This window comes from Ammodytes marinus (assembly GCF_949987685.1).
Source record: "Ammodytes marinus genome assembly, chromosome: 2".
NCBI classification, from domain to species: Eukaryota; Metazoa; Chordata; class Actinopteri; order Uranoscopiformes; family Ammodytidae; genus Ammodytes; species Ammodytes marinus.
Window position 1 is genome coordinate 29743977 of NC_137231.1, and position 21923 is coordinate 29765899.

Genomic DNA, 21923 nt, shown 5'->3' on the forward strand with positions numbered 1-21923 from the left:
TGATTATTCATTATTTCTAGGCTTCTATTAAAACACACCTTGGGCCAGTTTCACAGACATGGATTAAGCCTAGTCCTGGACTAAATGGAATTTTGAATGGGGATTGTCCATTGAAAGTACAATTTAGTCCAGAACTAGGCTTAATCCATGTCTGCGAAACCGGCCCCTTGTGTTTGGGACAGCGAGTAAACTAAACGTCAATGTCCCAAATGAGGTTGACTGGCCAAGTTCGCCATCTTGTGGCGTTTTGGGTGAACTGCATTACATCAAGTCTTTGCAGAGTGCGAATTGATGGATGGATGGATGGATGGATGGATGGATGGATGGATGGATGGATGGATGGATGGATGGATGGATGGATAGATAGATAGATAGATAGATAGATAGATAGATAGATAGATAGATAGATAGATAGATAGATAGATAGATAGATAGATAGATAGATAGATAGATAGATAGATAGATAGATAGATAGATAGATAGATAGATAGATAGATAGATAGATAGATAGATAGATAGGAAACACATATTTCATCTGGTAGCCTACAATAACAAAGAAAAAGATCATAAATCTCAGAAAGGAATTTATCCAAGAGCTAGAACAATGTGGATGCACACTATCAGAAGTGTTTTTATTTGTTTTTTGCTGTTCACACAAACCTTCTGAACAATGCACCGATGGACCTATAAAGAAATGCACGGCCTGTCTTGTGCAGCTATAATTGGAATTCTGGCATGCACATGGTCTATTATTTCAGTGTCCCTGACCCTGTCACACCCATGGACATATAAAGAAAGGCCACATCCCCCTCTGTCGGTAACCTTATCCCATCATCAGTGTTCAGTTTACAAAGCGGGCAGTGTCTCCAGCGCGGGGCCACACCTCTCGTGCAGCTTTCGATTGGTCCTCGCGTCATCACTCCCCTCCGATGAGTTCCGCGTTGCAAAGACATTTAAGTTGCAGCGTTTCCTCCACAGTTTAACTCTTTGGATAGAATCTTCGGCCATGTCTGACCAAGCAGCCTTCGATACCAACGTGGTGACCGTGACCCGCTTCGTCATGGAGCAGGGCCGGCTGGCCAAAGGCACCGGGGAGCTCACCACTCTGCTCAACTCGCTGTGCACAGCGGTGAAGGCAATCTCCTGCGCTGTACGCAAAGCTGGGATCGCACACCTGTAAGTAAACAAACAACCAGCTATGAATACACGATTTTATTTCATTAAGATCAATTAAATAGTTGCATGCACGGAGTTGGTCCCTTTTTAAAGTGCTTTAAAATGCCACATATTGAAGTTTCAGTCCTGTACGTGCATGATGCATCCACGTTGGCACAACGGAGCCTTTCTTTATATGTCCATGATCGGAGCAGGAGATTCAGGTTTTATCATCATCTATCAGGAAGCTACCTGATACCACCACGCCCACTTTTTTATATTTTAGCCTACAGGATTTTTAATTTCAACAAACATATTTCAGTGTCATGTTAAGCCTTATTACACGTAAGAAGAGCACGTGCATTAGATATGCATTAATTTCTGTCCTCTGGCATTCTATTTAGTAATATTGTCTTATTATTGTTGCCCTTTACTCTTCACAGTTTTAATATTTTGCATTTTTTCATATTATATCACAGTAGGCCATATCGCTATGTGCTGACTTGGTCCACTGGAACTCTCTCATCTTTGCACATAAACTGCATTGCTTAATTACAAATCATTAGGAATACATTAAGTTAGCTTTTTACTCTTTTGTTAATGAGTGAGTATTTTTTCAAGTGACCAACACAAGTAGAAATCACTTGCATATATGAGCTAAACTTTTTCTGACCGATGACCCTGATTCTGAATGACTTTAGTGGTTGCCACAGTCCTTTGCTCAATCTCCATCTCCGCAGTCCAGGAAATGCAAAGTCATGCATCAGCTGCAATTTTTTTTTTAAACTCCCATCTAAACTGGAGACTTAGTTATCATGATTTTATTCCAATCAAACGTATCTTAAAACTAATATATAACCCTTTTTCAGTTTAGACCAAACTGGTTTAGTTTGTGTAGAGAAATGTACATTTTACCAGAGAAATTCCTGTCTTGCCACTTTGCCCCTTCACTTTTCTTTACCATTTTGTTTTTTTTTCTCAGCTATGGCATCGCTGGCAGCATCAACGTGACGGGCGACCAGGTGAAGAAGCTTGACATCCTGTCCAATGATCTAGTCATCAACATGATCAAGTCTTCCTTCACCTCCTGTGTGCTGGTCTCTGAGGAGAACGAGAAGGCCATCATCGTAGACCCAGACCAGAGGGTGAGTGTGACCGCAGATTAGGAATTGAATTTTCTTTAAAAAAAAATATAAGTAAATTACATAAACAAACACAAAAGATACCAACAGCACCTCAAATCCCCCCACTACAAACACATTTGTCCTGGAATTTAAAAACGGATTACAATTTTTTAACACAAAAGCAGGAATCTTTGCTCTTCCTGAAACTTAAATTCTAGGTTTTCTTTATGACCCTTCTGAGTTTTGGGGGAAATACAACCTCCTCTCTATAACAGGATCATCCAGTTTGTCTCTGGGTTCATGTAAATGTGTGTTATAGTTTTTATTCCGATCTTTTCCTCATATAACTGGTTCAGCAGCCCTGGGTTCAGTTCCTGTTCAGATCATTGTTAAAGGAAATCTTTTTTTAGACACTGACTTCTTCCTCACTAGTCATCACACTCTTATTAAATATTGAACCAAAACTATTTGACCTTGAGGACACGGACAATGCATTTCTGGTGACTTCAATTGATCACTTCTGTTTGTTTTACAAGAAATTGCAAAGGTCTATTTTAACCGAACAGACTCTTCCTCCTCTTTCAGGGCAAATACATCGTGTGCTTTGACCCTTTGGACGGCTCCTCCAACATCGACTGTCTCGTCTCCATTGGAACAATCTTCGGCATCTACAGAAAGGTACAAACACAGGTTCAAATGTGTGTTAACTTTTATATTTACACCAGTTTTGAAGGGCCAAGACTGATTTACTTATTAAACAATGAATTGAATTGTTGCTAATATTCACGATCTTTGAAATGTACCCCCCATACTGTTATTACGTAGTTTGAAGTCCTATGAAACAAGGACTGCTCCACTCAAACCAAGACTATTATTATTATTATTATTATTATTATTATTATTATTATTATTATTATTATTATTATTATTATTATTATTATTAGTATTATTATTATAGCCTGTAACCCTTGAAGGAAAAACTGTTCAATGGCAATTCAAATGACGGTAATGCCATTTTACTAAAAGGGTTCACTAAAGAAATACTTGTTAGGAAAAAAAACAGTCGGTTTAACAGTGAGTTTTATCCTATAGCTGCAGATGGGAACAAGCTTATAACGTCCTCCATTGGTATAGATATAGCCTACACACTGCTGAACACATAAATGAATGATGTCATTATGTCACATGGTTTTTCCCTCAGACCACAGATGACGAGCCGTCAGAGAAAGACGCGCTGCAGCCCGGCAGGAACCTGGTCGCCGCGGGATACGCCCTGTACGGCAGCGCCACCATGATGGTGCTATCCACCGGACAGGGAGTCAACTGCTTCATGCTAGACCCAGTTAGTGCTCTATCTATCTATCTATCTATCTATCTATCTATCTATCTATCTATCTATCTATCTATCTATCTATCTATCTATCTATCTATCTATCTATCTATCTATCTATCTATCTATCTATCTATCTATCTATCTATCTATCTATCTATCTATCTATCTATCTATCTATCTAACTAATATTTTCTGTGTTTTGTTGTCTAGGCTATTGGTGAATTTATCCTGGTGGATCGTGACGTGAAGATGAACCAGCGAGGGAAGATCTACAGCGTGAATGAAGGCTACGCGATGCACTTTGAGCCCGCCGTCACTGAGTACCTGCAGAAGAAGAAGTTCCCTGAGGTAACACTTCAGTTTAGTTTATTTAAATTTATTGGATCACATATACAACATCCCATACATAACATGAATTGCAAGCAGGGTCACGTTTTGAAATATACAGTTTCCTTTTCTACTATAGTAAATACTGTAATTTATTAACAATAAAAGTCAAAGTCAAATTTATTTCTATAGCACATTTAAAAACTGTTAAAATCAGTTGTATTTTGTATTGTTGTACAAAATACAATAGAAAACAACATATAAGATACATGAAAAACATATAGTGACAGTGGACATCATTGAACACGCATTGAAATGTTAATTTGCCAGAGTTTGCCAAGATGATTGACACACTTTTATCCTGCAGTCTTAGATTAGATGTGTTTTTTTTTATTTTGTATTTTCATATATAGAGTTTGCCCAATGCAGGTTAATCTAGATTATTAAAGCAAAAATTTTAAATGTCCCGTAGGATGGCAGTGAACCCTACGCGGCCCGTTACATCGGCTCCATGGTGGCAGACGTGCACCGGACGCTGATGTACGGAGGAATCTTTTTATACCCGGGAAACAAGAAGAGCCCTAAGGGAAAGGTGAGGTCCCACTCTGATGCTTTCTGCTGCTCCTTTGCATAAGACCACACACAACACATACTCTATTAAAATGCTCCATCTGAAAACAAAGGGAGTGGTGTAACAGTTGTAGAAGTATAACAGGTGTTTTTATGGGTGAGTAAAATAAACCTTGAACATTGGACTATTTTCAGATTTGGTATGTTAGCAAGAATCTACAGCAGCAGGACAGTAGGCCTTACATAGTGTACGACTTAAATAAACTATACTTCATCATAAAGAATGAAGACGTCAGCCAGTGTCAACAGTGTGGCTCACTGATGTGTTTTTTAAATAGGACAACAACAAAGGTCTACAGCACAGAGGAATACATCTCTATCAGGCTTTGTTTGCACCTGACAATACTTTCATAGTAGTAGTAGTTTTAAAAATCAACCATATAAGTTGCTATAAGTAGCTCTGAACACTAGTTTTTAGGTTTATTTTTCAACAACCAGTAATATCTGTTTCTTCAGTTTTACTTGAAACTTTTTTAGGTGAGATTGTCTTTCAAACTAGTTTGTTGAGTGTCACTTGTACCTTGAAACACACTGAAGAAAATGTCACAATGTGCTTTCTTCACTCTCTCCACATCCTTCCACTGTTTGCAAGACTGAGCCCAACATGATGTTGTCACATTTTATTTTCAAAGGTAGAATGCAGCTGACTTAACATATGTAGAATAGACAGAGAGCATGGTGAGTTTTTCATTCAAAATGCAGGGAAATTAAGATTAAAACTCTCAATAGTAACGGTGTTGCGTAAAAGCAAAAATCAACGTGATATTTAAGATATTTTATCCTAGCACACAGATTACATCAACATAAGATGTACAGATTTTAAAAAGTTGCAAAATTTACGATTTTAAATACAGTGAAACTTGACAATGAAATGTTTCAATAAAATGATCGAAGCAACAAAAAAAATACTTTAAAGAAAACATTAGAGGAGAAGTCTTTCTTGGAGAAATGTATATAATCTTTACGTAAAGTTGTTGAATATTTATTGTGGGATTGTTTCACAGTTTTGATCCATGATTGTAGACTCTTTTTCATTTGTCTTTGAAGATATTACGTTCACAATTCTCCAAGTCTGTTGTTTTAAACACTAGTCAGCTGCTCATATGATTCTAGAAACAGGTTTTTCCTGCTGTAATGATTCCTCCTGTTGGTACTGGCTGTTTAATGATCTCTGCCTGGTGTGAAGGAGGGCCAAATCCACCGTTCTCATTCTGAGTCTATTAGCAGTCAGTTTCTTTCAAAAATACTGTCTTTTTTAGCCTGTAAAATTCTTTGTTTATCTGTAACTGGTATTATGTACTAAGTTGTAGTTGAGGAATTAAAATTGTGTAGTTTGCATGCATTGTGCGACAATTGGGACACACTATTTCGTCATAACATCACGTCTCAAACTTGACCCTCTTTGCTGGGTTTTCTCTCTCTCGAGGCTCATGCGATGTGTTGTAACTTCCGCTGTGCAGAGGATTCCATAAGACCAAAAAGCATGCTGGATTGCACACTCAAAAATTGCAACCGGATGAAATAGGACATCCGGGTATTTTTCAACATACTGCATTTGACATCATGTATTGGGACATCCTAAATCTTTATCTGTCATACCATTGCAGGGAATTATGGGTACTGAAATGCACCCAGAACAACGAGATAGATAGACAGATAGATAGATAGATAGATAGATAGACAGACGGGTCAAAGTTCAAGGATGAAGTAGTACATTCGGATATTTTTTTGGGCATACTGCATTTGACATCCTAAATCTTTTTCTGCCATACTAAATAACATCAAAGTATGGGTATCGGAATGCATTGTTAGTGTGTTAGTCCTTTTTTAACATCAGTATAATACACCAACCTAACCCCTCCCCCTTTCTTTCTTTCTTTCTTTCTTTCTTTCTTTCTTTCTTTCTTTCTTTCTTTCTTTCTTTCTTTCTTTCTTTCTTTCTTTCTTTCTTTCTTTCTTTCTTTCTTTCTTTCTTTCTTTCTTTCTTTCTTTCTTTCTTTCTTGTTCTACAGCTGCGTCTGCTGTATGAAGGCAACCCCATGGCCTTCATCATGGAGCAGGCTGGGGGCATGGCCTCCACCGGCCTGGAGAACCTGCTGGACATCCAGCCAGAGAGCATCCACCAGAGAGCCCCTGTAGCTATGGGCTCCACTGAAGACGTGAAGGAGTATATAGCCCTCTGCAAGAAACACGCCAAGAAGTGAGACAGACAGCTCCAACTCACAACCCTCACAACCAATCGCTATCTGGTGAAATAACCTTGTATCTCAGAATTGAACACCACTAGAGGAATGAGGAAGTAGTCCCTCAGTTTGAGCTTTGTGTCAATGTGTTTCCAATGAGGCCTAGAATGAAATGTGGGTCTAAAGATGGAGTTACAAGGTTTTTTCAGATCAGACCAGAAAATGCTCATGTTCTATTTGTAGAAAGAAAATGAAAAACAACAAGGTGTTTTTAAATGAAAACACTGCAGCTCATAAGCTCAATAACGCAAGGAAATTCACACATTCCACACACAAAAAGAACCAAACATGTGCCAAAAAAAACAGATGTTTGCACTAAAATAAACCAAATATGAAGACTTTTCCTGCTCTCTTTACCTCCACCTGTGCCTTAAGAAGAATGATTGTTCATTTTAGACCACTGTAAGGGACCACATACACCTCTATACAATCAAACCTGAGGTTTTTTTTATAATGTAACAACTATGAAATGTTGAAGTCTCTCAATAAATCCAAATTAATATATGAAGACGAAATATGTATTTTCACGTGTCACTCTTTTTACACTCACCTTTGAACTAATACTTAGTTTGTGTATTATTTGAAATGTTGTATTTGTTATGCAGTAATAAAAGTTGTCACAGGTGCATGCAGCCTTCTGCACAGGTGCACCAGAAGAAAGAAAGATACTACATTGCTTAAAATAAACTAATCGCATTTTAGACATTGAAGAGATGGGAGACATACTGTTCACTAAAGTTAACCTTTAAGCTAAAGGTCAGGTGGAGCTCCCAGAACCCTAATGACATTTAAAGCTCACTTGAGAACTGAGTATACTTCTACTCACATCTCTCTCTCTCTTAGTCTAATGTGTGTGTGTGTGTTATATATCTACACAGTCTCAGAAACATAGAATACAGAATCAAAATGTCAGGGATATTCTATATTCCGACATGCTGTAATAGAAAACTAAACTCGCAGAGAATTTAAGAATTGAATTACATTTATAATAAGACAAAACAACAGAGTACAGAGTGTAAAGCTTCAGACCTACACGGTCAGCCCCCGATGGGACTGACCATATCTTTTGGTCAAACAGAGTTTTTAAGGCCCCCTTCAACAACGGGGGTGTCAACTAACAGATGGTTAATAGAGTAAACAGGTCTCAGGGGTTTATTCTGGTCAGCCACAATAAACCTTAAAATAGTTTAAGCAACTGTTTTGTCAGCACATTCTTAGAGGAAATGCACATGTGTTAAACTGATGTGATATACATATGAAAAACAGATCAATTAGATAGTTACAAATAAATCTGCCCTCGCACAAAACTACTTTTAAACTAAATTGTGAGTTATTTTTAGTAGGTGCAATACATGCATGAATAGTTCATTTAAAGGATAAATGTTTAGTTCTTTATGAATATTTTCTGCAGACTTTCTTGACCAAAGTACGTTTTTTTATTTTATTAACGTGTCATTGTTAACCACAAGTCTTGGATATAAACAAAGTTGTTTAAGTATGTTTGCAGCATGAGATTGTTCTTGACACTCATGTGCAAACAGAACAACACATATGGTTAAAACTCTAGTTTACCACATAGCTTTTCATGTTGCCAAAGTTTTGTGTCGAACATGTTGCAAGCTTTTTTGAACAAAATGAATAACGGTGCACCATGCTTGTCTTGTGTGCAGGAGGAGTGAACAGGGGCTGTCTCTGTAGAGATATGACACCTGACACCCCCAGCTCTCTCTCTCTCTCACACACACACACACACACACACACGCACACACACACACACACACACACACACACACACACACACACACACACACACACACACACACACACACACACACACACTTTCTCTCTCTCTCTCTTCCACCCGGCTGCACTCACAAATAGATCCCTGGCAGTAATTCCTCTGCGTATGAAAAGGTCTTAGCTGGTAATGAGGTCGCCCACTCACTGTCCCTCCTCTACTGCTACACACACACACACTCACACACACACTCACACAGCCACGGAGCAGAACCTCATACACAGTGTGTGAGCAGCAGCCAGCATGTCGGACCAGTCTGCGTTTGACACGGACGTATGGACCCTGACGCGGTTCGTGATAGAGACGGGTCGGCAGGCCAAGGGGGCGACGGGTGAACTGACCCAGCTCATCAACGCCATCCTCACCTCCATCAAGTCCATCTCCTGCGCTGTGAGGAAGGCCGGCCTCGCCCACCTGTGAGTACTGACGCACTGGGAAAGGCTCACTGCAGGGAACCTCTACATTACTGACTGGTGGCAAGGGGTTAGATATTAAGGCGAGATGAATAAGGTGAATAGGGCAAGGTTTTTTTTACTTATAGATATCATCATGAAACTTTGCCAGTTGATAAGTTGCATTGAAATATATTTTTTGTATTACACGTTCAATTTACACTTCTTCAGAATAGTGTTAAGAATGATTATAGAAAGTTTAGTTGATGGAAGTGCTTTAGAAGTTACATTTTTTAGTTCAGAGAAAAAACTAATGGCTGTTAAAGATGGTTGTATAGGAGAAATATACAGACGCAAACAAACCAGGTATAGTCAAATAAACACCTTAATGTATATTATGGGCATTTTATTTATACTAGTATGATGTGTTTGCCTGCAGTGTCTCACCTTAAACAAAGACCAATGTTCACATTTGATCTTGTATGATATCTAACTATACCTAGTAAGACTTGTGCTGCTTGCAAACCTCCACAGAGAGGGCAAAGGTCAAGGGCAGCTGCCCGACCAGGCGTCATGGAGCTGGGAGGGACTGAGTGGTTGTTTGACATTTAGCGTGGCTCTCGATCGCAGTGGATTTAAGGGCCAAGAGCTGAGACGGTGTTCAGTCATGGGCAGAAGGAGTGTGCGTGTGTGTGTGTGTGTGTGTGTGTGTGTGTGTGTGTGTGTGTGTGTGTGTGTGTGTGTGTGTGTGTGTGTGTGTGTGTGTGTGTGTGCGTGTGTGTGTGTGTGTGTGTGTGTGAGACGTGACAGAGTCGCTGGTGCTGATATGATTTATTATTGTGTGTGGCACAGAAGTCATGCTGCTGTAAAGTACAAGCAAGACAGTGTGCTTTGTATAGTTTAGTGGCATTTCAACACTGAATTATTCTGGAGGTGAAACATTTAGGGGTTTTCCTATGGAACAGTAGCCTGGAAATCCAGAGCAAATTTAATTTGCCAGCGCCTAGTGGCAGGTCTGGAAATGCCAGGCTAATGGAACAGCTCAGTGATATTCAAAAGGTAACAGCTATATATCCAATACAGGGATATCTTCAGAAAGGTCCACACCTTGTCTGCATACAAATCTTGACCTCAAAGCATGAACCTGTCTCTAATCTGAATTTATTGTAAACATTACAGTCGTGGCTGTTACTCTTTTGAGAGGGAAACAGAAAGTCCTTAAGGCCACGCACCACCCTTTTAGTACTTTGAACTTAGCTTTGGTATCAATCAATATTTTCCTAATTCTTAGCTGATATTCATACAGTAATATTAGAATGCTGAATAGAGGATTTGATGTAAACTAATGTACTGGAATTTGTTCCACACAAAGGAGAATAAGTGAAACTGTGCCAACTCACAGAGAATGAGCCATTACTCAGTGAATTTTAGGCACATTGAAGTTACGTAACACAACACAGTTCAACATTGTTGGAAGATAATTGACGTGTATACTGTAAGCTTCTCTATCAAGTTGTGTGTGTGTGTGTGTATGTGTGTGTGTGTGTGTGTGTGTGTGTGTTTGTTTGCATCATTAAGTTAAGTTAAGTTGCTTTTATCCCTAAATGAACACACATCTGGCTCCATGCAGGCACGGCTTGGCGGGCTCAGTCAACGTTACCGGGGACGACCAGAAGAAGCTGGACGTCCTGTCTAATGAGATGATGATCAACATGCTGCAGAGCTCCTACAGCACCTGCTGCATGGTGTCAGAGGAGAACAAAGAACTGGTCATCACCCCCAAAGACAAGAGGGTGAGACAGGGAGAGAACAGTCCTACGTAACAAGGAGGGCAGGATGGGGCGACGCTATAAAAGCTATAGTGCGTAACTTTTTCATATAAATGAATGTTGGTTACATTCAAGCCATTGCCTAATGATCAGACACAAAGTTGATTTACCCTGTCAGCTCCACAAAGATGAGTCTTTATTGCTCCACAAATGTAAATGTAGCAGAATAAGCGCAGAAATAAGTACAGCTAAACTGAGTGCAAAATGAGTTAATCAAATAAGAATATTAGATTAAACTCACAATCACTCACAGTACCAATGCCCAGTGTTAGTGTTTACTAAAACTAATTGTGAGGTTCTGTCTCATGTAAAGTGAGAGTAGTTTAGTTTAGCAGCAGCAAAGTCAGTATTTACCATTATTCACTAATATACCATCTACTATAATATCCAACACATGATTAATATATGTTATTATTATTATTAGGTAATGATATAAATGTTTCTTTTCTCTGATTCAATATATATTATAGTGAATAACTTTTTGTCCTGATTTGATTTTTTTGTCCCAGGGAAAGTACGTGGTGTGTTTTGACCCTCTGGACGGCTCCAGTAACATCGACTGTTTGGCTTCTATCGGAACAATCTTCGCCATCTACAAACGGGTGAGTCTGAAAACCAGCCACGCACTAGACAGGAATAATATTATGATATGCATAGAATTGTACTGCAGAAAAAAGTCACTCTCCACATAACACTTACCTGTGTTTTGCCTTTTTGACTGATTACATATTAGCTTGAAGGTGTAGTAACACTCTGCAGACACAAGGCGGCACTGTGGCCCAGGTTATACAGATTTCCACTTCATGCAAAGGCAGTTACAGTCTGTTTAATTGGCCTCACAAGTGGAGTAGCTGTGGACGAAATGTAACTTTCTCCTGAACCTGTATCGTGATAAACATTTCTCAACACAAAGCTACAAATGTGGACATACAGTGTACACATGATCTCCGTTGGAGAAAACAGTATGCACAACAAACATTAGAGTTTGATTGAATATATTGTAAATAAAGTAGGCTATTGGTTTATTTATTTCCCACCTGTTTTGCTTTTCCATTATTTTATAAAACTGCAAGTTATCGACAAATAGATTGAAGGACAGGTTCAAAAAGTAAAGGCGAGGGGGGAACTACGGTGGAGATCACAGGACATGGATTTTTCTTTTTGTGTGTCTTTAAATGTTACGCGTGCGTGTGTGTGTGTGTGTGTGTGTGTGTGTGTGTGTGTGTGTGTGTGGTGTGTGTGTGTGTGTGTGTGTGTGTGTGTGTGTGTGTGTGTGTGTGTGTGTGTGTGTGTGTGTGTGTGTGTGTGTGTGTGTGTGTGTGTGTGTGTGTGTGTGTGTGTGTGTGTGTGTGTGTGTGATCATGCAATAATGAACAACATACACATTTGTCCTTTTTTTAATTTTTTTTCTGTCTTTTCTTAGTTTGTATGTATTGTCTGGTGTTGTTTGTTTGTTTGTTTGATTATTGTTACAAAAAAAAAAGCAAAATAAAAAGAATTATACAAAAAAAAAAAGTAAAGGCGACTCAAGCATAGTTGGGTGATGTTTGTGTTTGTGTACTAATTTCTTGACCAATTTCTTTTTTAGCTTACACATTTGATATGACAACCTTCTCTATTGCTTTTGATTAAACACTTGTTGCTTTATATACATATCCTTGGTTTTTGGTCTCAGGGCAACTGGTCAACTGTTAATGTTTTCTTCTTTGTTGGTGTATTTTTCTACCCTCGTCCAGGTAACGGATGGTGAGCCCACAGAAAAAGACGCGCTGCAGCCGGGACACAACATCGTGTGTGCGGGCTACACGCTGTACGGCAGCGCTACACTGGTCGCTCTCAGCACCGGAGCTGGAGTCAACTTCTTCACGTTGGACCCTGTGAGAAAATAACCCTTCTGCTTTTATCTGAAAAAAAACTACACATTAATTCTGTCAAACTTTATAAAGCAAACCCAAAATACATCTCTTTTCTTTTGGCCCCTTATCTAGTTTACAGTAAATAGTACAATTGCTTAAACCTGCAGTGTGTAGAATTTGGGGTTTTATTTCCTAGCAGATTTTGTAGAAAGTAATTATAATATCCATAAGTACATTTAATTTAGTGCATAATAGCTGAATTTTTTTTTTTTATTATTATTTTTTCCCTTAGAAAGGGTCTCATACATGTCCATATTTCTGCATATTTTGGACCAAGGCCTAGTGCCGCCATCTTGAAAGTGTCATAGTTGGAATGTCATCAGGTGCATTGTTTAACATTTAGAATTGTTCTTGTCCTTGAAGGCCACTGTAGCTTCTGTTATTATTCGAAAGGGGTGGGGTTACCCAGGGAGCGTTGCTTTCTAGAACTTTCTAGAACTTTCTTGATGATGTCATATTACACACTGCACCTTTAAGTATAAATCACAATTCATGTAAGAATTACATTTTATGTTGTTGTTTGTATTGGTTGTTTTTCCCTTTTTCAAGGGGTTTATTCCTAATTTTCCATTTTTACATTATATCTATCATATTGGCATTGTATTTATTTGTATTTTTTTTAGTAAAACCCTTTCAATCAGCTTCCACATAAACTTATTTTCACCCTTGCATCTTATTCCAGAGACAGATTAACTCAAAAACTAAAATAAATGTTTGTGCTCAGAGGCAGCGGCGGATCATTAGGAATTTGGGAAAGCAGCTTTAGGTCTTATAAGATGAAACGGTTGACTGTGTTTTGTTGTAAGCAATCTTGTTATTGTGTGGTGTTGTTGTTGTTGTTGTTGTAGTAACCCACCAACTAGGCAAGATCTTCAGGCCTCAAGAGAATAATCTTTTATAAATGCGTGGGGCTGCCACAATGATTTATAGTCTTTAACGACCGGGCTCTTTTCTAATATGTTTTTTTAAACTGTTGTACTCAAAATGATCTTAAAACATATTAAGTTACAGTGAATTCAATTTATATCCTCTTCCCAGTGAGTTTTTACAATAGATTCAGTCCAACACTTTGAACAGGTTAAAAAACCGTTGCACACAACAACACATTTTCAGCACAGTTAAAGAGACAGCAGCAGCATACAGGACAACATTTCCTACACCCTTCTGCTTACAAACAGTCACAGCCCCAGTAAAAGGTTAAAATGACAGCAGATTATTCCTCATAAACGTTACATTGTCTGTCCCTCAGGCCATTGGTGAGTTCATCTTGACTGATCGCAACGTGAAGATCAAGCCCAAAGGAAAGATCTACAGTCTCAACGAGGGCTACGCCAAGTACTTCCACCCCTCCATCAACGAGTACCTCAAACATAAGAAGCACCCAGAGGTGAGAGAGACATTGTTAAATAACTAGAGAGAGAGAGAGAGATTAACACATGAAACAACTAAGGCCTATATAGAGACTTTAAAGGTGGAGTCAGCGATTCTGGAGAACGCTTGTTGTCAAAATCACTTTTTGTCATAGTAAGTGAATATCGCCTTATGATCCGCTACTTGTCCGTACTGTGTGCGGGTGCGCTGAAAAAAAATCCTGTGTTTATACACAGCCTAGGCTCTGTAAACTGGTATGAAAACAAAGAGGGCCCACCGTGGTTATAGGATATATGAAAATTTGACAACAAGCATTCTTCAGAATCGCTGACTATTACCGGTGTATATGTCTAAATAACATACACAATCCAAATCCAACCCCCTTTTAATTCAAGCCAGAGTTTTGACATTGATCAGTTCTACTTTGTGTTTGAGGTTTTCAATCTGATAAGCTGAAGCTGTTATTTTTTTGCTGACACACACACACACACACACACACACACACACACACACACACACACAGCGGCTCTGTGCTCAGTCCTGAAGGTTTCAAACACCAGCGGCCTCTCTCTCTCTCTCTCATGCTCATCATGTGAAGCCTGACCAAGCGTTTGCGTACAATGACTTCACAACAAGGACTTTTCTCAAAGGGGATCAGCAGATTTGGGTTATTGTATATATATATATATATATATATATAGTTAATATAACGTAAATGTATGTTAAAACTCAAAAGGATAAGTTCTCAAGGCTTTAGGTACAGCCTTTTTAAAATGTTCTAAATAAAAAAATACTATGTACAGGTCTTACAAATGCATGTTTTTAAAAACAAAATGTATCATTGCTGATTCATTAGTCAGACAACTAACAACATATGAACAAATCATTCTGTAAAAACCTCCAGAATAGTGCTAAGAATGATTATGGAAAGTTTAGTTAATGTAAGTGCTTCAGAAGTTGAGATTTCTGATTCAGAGTATTATACAAACAACTGATGAGATAATGGCAGTTAAAAATGGTTGTATAGGAGAAATATACAAACCCAAACAGACTAGCCTCAGCAAAATATACACCTAAATCTAAATGTTTACACTTTATTATACTAGTATGATAGAAAACATGTTATTGAAGCAAGATAGCCAAAAATCTCCAAATGAACCAGTGCTTGAACAAAACAAGATGTGTGCGTGTCATGATAGTAAGGTGCTGCTCGTCAGCTGAGCTCCAGGATGGCGACACAAGTCCTGCAGGAAACACTCTGTTCCTCAGGAAACTCAAGCGTCTCATCTGGACACTGCTCTCTGCTAACTCAGCTATTCTCCTGCACCAATCACATGACTCTTAAAGTCTGTCAGCATCCCTTTGCTCAGGGATGGCTTATCTGATGTAACAGGCTTTTAGGAAATACAAGCTTGATTGTCCACCTTTGCACGCTTCTCACTTTTTCTACATACTGTAAACAAAAGGTCTATTTCTCTATTAGATCGGTGACTTCCACTTGTGAAAAATTTGACCAAAACCAAAAATGTTGCATTTATATTTTTCTTCAGTGTGCGTTGCTTGAACACTCATTGTCATGTTACACGTGCCATCACCATCATGACCCAGCAAACAGCAACAGTAACCACCATGCGTTACTCACTGTGTGTGTGTGTGTGTGTGTGTGTGTGTGTGTGTGTGTGTGTGTGTGTGTGTGTGTGTGTGTGTGTGTGTGTGTGTGTGTGTGTGTGTGTGTGTGTGTGTGTGTGTGTGTGTGTGGTGTGGTCTGCGTGCGTGCGTCACATTGTGAAATAGCAAAAACTTGTCTCACAAGGTTGAACTGGAGTGTAGATGTTTCACATGACCCACAGGGAAACTTAGATCTATTGTGAAGATTCATCCTCTCTGCTTACTCGACTGCCCATATAAGGAGCTACTCAGGCCCCCTAGAAAATATATTGTTGATTAATATACATGAGACGATAAGCTTATTAAAAACTGAACTTCCTGAATAAGAGCTCAGACAGTGTAGGTTGACTGCCCCCTACCAGACAAACACTCAGGATTCTGTGGTAATAAATGACATTTTGTAATGACTGGGGGGGGGGGACAGGTGCAGACCCAGGGGTGTCTTAAAGTTATCCCCGGAGGGATAACCACTGAATCGCTATAGCGAAGAAGTGGAAGGGGAGAAAACAAAAACACACTGGCTACCTTATAACACACTCAACAACAAACTAAACCACCACCGCCAACCAGCTGAAAGAATAGACATATAACTCTACAGTTATCTTGGAACTCTAAACACAGTGCACTAAGAGAACCTCTCACTATCCCAGAGGGCGAGACAATGAGCAGCACAGAGCACTGGGGTCTCAGGGCATATATAACGAGAGGCACCTATTTGCTCTTGTATATAACCTCTACACACCTGGGCTCAATCAGCCAATCAGTGCCAGACACCTGATTGCAGTTAGTGAGCATTAACCATTCTCACGGAGCTGAAAGATTCCGTGCCCTCACAGCTTATAGGTGGCAAATTATGAGTATAAATGTGTTCTTTTTCAAGCTTAAATCGATTTATCTTAACACTGGATTGTTGTACACATATTAGTAAAGTCATGAACTAATAAAATCTTTTATGACGTTTAGTTTGCTTAAAAATTATTTTCATACACTCTCTTGCCACTTCCCTCTTCTCCTTTCTTTTTCATTTTCTCTTTGCGTATTTTAGGAACATTTCGTGCTGCCAGCTGTGTGCGCGTGTGTGTGTTTATGAGAGTGAGTGTTTTGTAGTGTGGAACAGCCTGTTTTTTTGGGAAATACTATGCTCACACACACACACACACACACACACACACACACACACACACACACACAGTGAGTGGGACATGACTCAGCAAGCACATGACTGTGTATCACGTTGTGCCGGTCTGAACACGTAGCTTTACTTCAGGGCAACTCCACTCAGATGTCACCTTGAAGAAAAATTGTTTTGGTAAATTCTCGGGCTTAAGAAAAATGCATTGACAATTTAAGTGTAGAACCAATGAGTTAAATACAAAAACACTGTCTACATAATGACCTTGTTTGTGTGTAGGTTTGTGTCACACAGTGAGAAAGGCTTGATGTATGTTCAAGCTGCTCAGATGGACTTTGCCCCGTCGGTTGTTTAGACTTCCAGGTCAGAGAGACTGCTGATCTCTGAACGCTGCAGAACTGCTGTCACTGCAACTCTCAGACCAGCCACCTGACTCAATGACCTGTTTATATATAAGCCTTTAATAAATACACTGTATGATAGCAATACTGGGAAGCAAAATATGCAAACACTGCTATTTCTATGTATCTGAACCCCACAGTTGCTTGGAAATATTAACTTGAATGATCTTGTATCTGTACTTTTAGTACCTTGACATGTGTCGACTGAAGAAGTTAGTTTATCACATTAGATTGAATGAACCTTTTTGGATTGCTAGGAAATAGTTGAAACTTTGAAATGACAACGTCTATGCATGCAAAAGCAGGTTTCTTTCATATCCAATGACATGCCCTGTCTCTAAGAACAGAAACTAGTACACTAGGCTTTAACACATTAAGAATAGTCATCAGACTAAAAAAATCACTTTACAAAATTGGGCCTTGAAAATATATCGTCCAAAAAGTCAGTTTCTAGTTTAGTAATCATATCATATCACTAATAACATGTTAAACTGTCCCCTTCCCTCCTGCAGGACGGCAGTGCCCCGTACGGAGCGCGGTATGTGGGCTCCATGGTGTCAGACATCCACAGAACCATCGCTTACGGAGGGATCTTCATGTACCCAGCCAACGAGAAGAGCCCCAAGGGAAAGGTATTAACACTCACTGAAGCAATAGGCACATTCAGGCAGAGTTTGTGATTTTCTTAAGCTTATATAAGGTTAGAGTAAATACCAGATATGCATTCTGATACTAAATGTGATGGAAGTTCTGTTAAGGGTGGAGGTCAACTCAGGTGGAAGAATATTTCAGGAGACTTGGATGAATTATGAAGCAATATTTATTACAGACTTGGCCAAGGAGAACCGGACTGCAACTCTCGTGACTTGCACTTAAATTCTGACAAACTCATGCTTAAAGCTGTGTATTAACCTCGCGCTATCTCTACCACCTCCCCGGCTCGGGCACCAAGCGTACCAATGTTTTGGTTCAGAGCTGAACACAGTGAACCATAACATTCTGAAGTAGAAGGAGATGAGACTTTATCTATACAACTGACCTAAGTGTCTCCTAACAGGTTCCAAGGCTGACCTAGAGTCTGTGAGACAGACACACAAGATAGGCATATATAACCTATTAATCTTTCCCATTAATATTACAACTAAAGACCCAAAATTCCCTCACACTAAATAGTTCAAAATCAGCTCAAACAACTCCAACATTAAAGTCCCATTTTGAATTATTAATGAAGAAAACTCCTCTAATGACAGATTATAGAATTGTAGAAAAAGGCACATTTAGCTGATTTGAGTACTTTAACATAAAGGTTAAGTCAGCGATTCTGGAGAATGCTTGTTGTCAAAATCACTGTTCGTCAAAATCAGTGAACATCTCCTCAAGATCTGCTACCTGTCTGTTCTATGTGTGCGTTGAAAGAAAATCTGGTGTTGTTCCACAGCCTAGGCTCTGTAAACTAGTATGTTAACAAAGGGGGTGCTACCATAGAAAACTATTACAGAGCCTCACCTCTGTATTTACACTGGATTTTCTTAAAGCGCACACACAGAATGGACAGGTAGTGGATCGTGAGGAGACCTTCACAGATTTTGACAAAAAGTGATGTTGACAATATACCTTCTACAGAATCACTGACTGCACCTTTAATTAACAAAGCAGGTATTTTCCTTGTATTAACAGTGTGGTATTAGTACTTTCCCTTAACTAAATAATCTAAGTACAGTAAGCTACTTCCCCCACCTCTGTCTAAGCAACAGAAAGTTAAATGTGGAAGCAGCGACTGAAACTGCTTTTCATAATGAGCCATGATGTCACCTGTTCAGACCCACAAGTCACACAATGTTCAGACTGTAGCCGGGATGTTGCCGTGCGTGTAACTAACGGTAACTGGAGAGTGTGATAATTAAACTCAGAGAGAGTCTTGACTTGTCATAAAGATATACAGACGGCCTATCAAGCCATGACCTATTAACCCGGACCACACTGTGTCTTCTTTACATTATTTTATGTGTAATGTAATCTAATTACATTCAAATAAGACTCCTAGACCTTTATTGACAGCATGTTGGAAAGTGATGTGGAACAACTAGTTGAACATTTTATTCTCCTGGAAAACTAGGACAGCAGCTGAATCCGCAGTATTGACCTTAATACTGGATGTATAGGCATGAAAAGTAGGTTAATTATACAGCACTATGTGAACACAATGGCAGTTTCAAAGTGTATAAAATAAATGAGACAAAAAAGAAATATAGAGCATTTAAATTGGATTCATTTATAGTAAAAGGCAGCAGTGAACAGGGAGATCTAAATTTAGATTGAAGCATGGTTAGATTTGGACAGCGTAAGTATTATGAAACCTGTTGTGCACTGACATGTACTGTGGTCGGTAGTGACATGAAACTGTTCATGAAACTTTTGGAAAACCCAAAACCCAAAAACACCTTCACATTTCAGCAACATGTGCCCCCCCCCCCCTTTCTTTTTTTTTTACAAAGGTTTCTCTTTACTGAGAAGTGAAACTGTTTTAAACTAGACCACCTTGAGAACATTGTAAAACAGAATGAACAAATAAGGAAAAATTCCTATATACATATCCATTGTACATCTTTTTACATATTTTCTATTGACTTGCAGCACTTCGGACCTTCTTTTCTCTTACTATGTTTATTGTGACCATTAATTAATGCAGTAAAATACCACAATACCATGTCCATGACTTTATTTATGATTATTATTCCTTGTATATACAGAAATTATTTGCAGATTTAAAAATAAATAAATACTGTTATATTCTAAATCCTGTAAGGCAGGGCTATTCAAATAGTTTTGAATGGGGGCCGGTTGGTGGAAATTATCCAAAATGAGGGGCCGGAAAAAAATGCTTAAAATTGATGAGCATCACATCAATACATATACTGTAAAACACTACAACGATATAGGAGTGCATATATTGTCTTTATTTGATCAAATAGAGTTCACCAGCTTATCAAAAATAATCCCTATTTGATTAACATAGGCTGCCTGTTGTTTAAGTGTTTAACAATCTTATCAGTTCAGGAAAACACAATAGGTTAACTCTTCAACAGCTTATCAAAATGCATAGAAATAAATGTACTCTAAGTGCAACAGCTTATCAAAATACAGGTAGGCCTAGGTTTACTAAGAGTGCACCAGCTTATCAAAAAACATAGAAATAAATGTAGGCAACTCTAAGTGCAACACCTTACAATACAGTGTTTTCCCCCCCAAAATGTGTTTGTCAAGGGGTCACTGTCCAGGGTCATGTGAGGCGCGGCGCAGCGCGCCTCGGCGAACATTTTGGCTGTATTTTTCTCAAAGATGCCAATGCACAGTACAGAAATAAACTGCTTATTTGAATACAAAAAAACTACAGACACTGACTTTACAATTGTCCAATTTTGTTTGCTATGTGAAGGTACAAATTTTGTGCAAACATGCAGACAATACAAAGCAAAGTTCTACTGGTGCAATATTATGCAGACACACTAAATACAAATAATGGACCATGCACTTACACTGCTGTACAATCGCGCGCACAAAGCTGCATACACAGAGCAGCTGATAGAGAAACGCTTGGAGACACCAGGGAGACACATGTGCACATTTATTTATTTACTGCAGATCGCGGCCTTTCGCGCAGTTATGACCATGCAAAAGCACACATCGCGCGTGCTAGTACATTAATTGTGCACCACTTAGCCCTGCTGTAAGGCTTCTAACTGATGTAAATGTCTTGGTGTTTAGCTGCGGTTGTTGTACGAGTGCAACCCGATCGCCTTCCTGATCGAGCAGGCGGGCGGCATGGCGACCACGGGCACCATGAGGGTACTGGACGTCCAGCCGGAGTCGATCCACCAGAGGGTTCCCTTCGTGGTCGGTTCCCCTGACGACGTCAACGAGTACCTGACCTTCGTCAAGAAGTACCAGTGATTCAAGACAAGATTCTCCCAGTATTCAAGAGAGGAGAGGACAGACAGGGGTTTCATACAATGTAGTTTTTTTCTCACAAAGACGGTTATTTTTGGATGTCAGAAAACGAAGTGTGTCATCACATTTCAGCTGGTCTTGTCATGGACTTCAAAAGTAATTTAATAAACATTTTTCAACATTAAAGATGATTGTTTTATTCAGACATGATGGAAGATAGGTTTTTAAATAGCTGCTAAAAGTTTCAGAATTTCCCAAATATTCTTTTTTTGCTCAACATGTTGGAATTATTTAAGATTTTACCAGAAGAAGAAAGAGGAAGGATCCAGTTTCTTATTCACTCATTTAAATCTTTGACACAACAAAATAAGATGAGAACATCTTGAGACAATTTAGATTAGGCCTACTGGAGCGGTTGCTAAAGGAAACCAGTGCATGTGTGTTTATTCTAAATTAATATTTAATTTGTGCAGTGTATATGAACCTTTAAGAAAGAACAATAAATCTAATCTTTAGTTGCAGCCCCTAGTTAACACACAGCACCTTTCGGACTCATGTACAGGGAATTCTTATGAATCAACACCATTGTTAAAGAATCAATATAGGCCTAATGTAAATCCTATAAGATCTCGAAGCACGGCCATCACAGGACTGCA

General features: G+C 39.0%; 2 protein-coding genes across 2 annotated transcripts; both read left to right on the forward strand.

Annotated features, from left to right (window-relative positions):
- The first annotated feature begins 930 nt into the window (after positions 1–930).
- Positions 931–7320, forward strand: fbp1a (fructose-1,6-bisphosphatase 1a). The gene is made up of 7 exons (XM_080043499.1): positions 931–1176; positions 2138–2300; positions 2865–2957; positions 3481–3621; positions 3823–3960; positions 4412–4531; positions 6582–7320. The coding sequence occupies exons 1-7, from the start codon at positions 1007–1009 to the stop codon at positions 6771–6773; spliced, it is 1017 nt and encodes a 338-aa protein (XP_079899625.1). The 5' UTR covers positions 931–1006; the 3' UTR covers positions 6774–7320.
- A 1456-nt stretch (positions 7321–8776) lies between these two features.
- fbp2 (fructose-1,6-bisphosphatase 2) lies at positions 8777–21438 on the forward strand. The gene is made up of 7 exons (XM_080043511.1): positions 8777–9026; positions 10633–10795; positions 11341–11433; positions 12568–12708; positions 13997–14134; positions 17832–17951; positions 21085–21438. Exons 1-7 carry the CDS (start codon positions 8854–8856, stop codon positions 21268–21270), a joined length of 1014 nt encoding a protein of 337 aa, XP_079899637.1. The 5' UTR covers positions 8777–8853; the 3' UTR covers positions 21271–21438.
- The last annotated feature ends 485 nt before the right edge of the window (positions 21439–21923 follow it).

Coding starts and splice junctions, on each gene's coding strand:
- fbp2 (XM_080043511.1), top strand. CDS start 8,854: ATGTCGGACCAGTCTGCGTTTGACACGGACGTATGGACCCTGACGCGG. Junction 9,027..10,632: donor AAGGCCGGCCTCGCCCACCT/GTGAGTACTGAC, acceptor GGCTCCATGCAG/GCACGGCTTGGCGGGCTCAG. Junction 14,135..17,831: donor AACATAAGAAGCACCCAGAG/GTGAGAGAGACA, acceptor TCCCTCCTGCAG/GACGGCAGTGCCCCGTACGG.
- fbp1a (XM_080043499.1), top strand. CDS start 1,007: ATGTCTGACCAAGCAGCCTTCGATACCAACGTGGTGACCGTGACCCGC. Junction 2,958..3,480: donor TCTTCGGCATCTACAGAAAG/GTACAAACACAG, acceptor TTTTTCCCTCAG/ACCACAGATGACGAGCCGTC. Junction 3,961..4,411: donor AGAAGAAGAAGTTCCCTGAG/GTAACACTTCAG, acceptor AATGTCCCGTAG/GATGGCAGTGAACCCTACGC.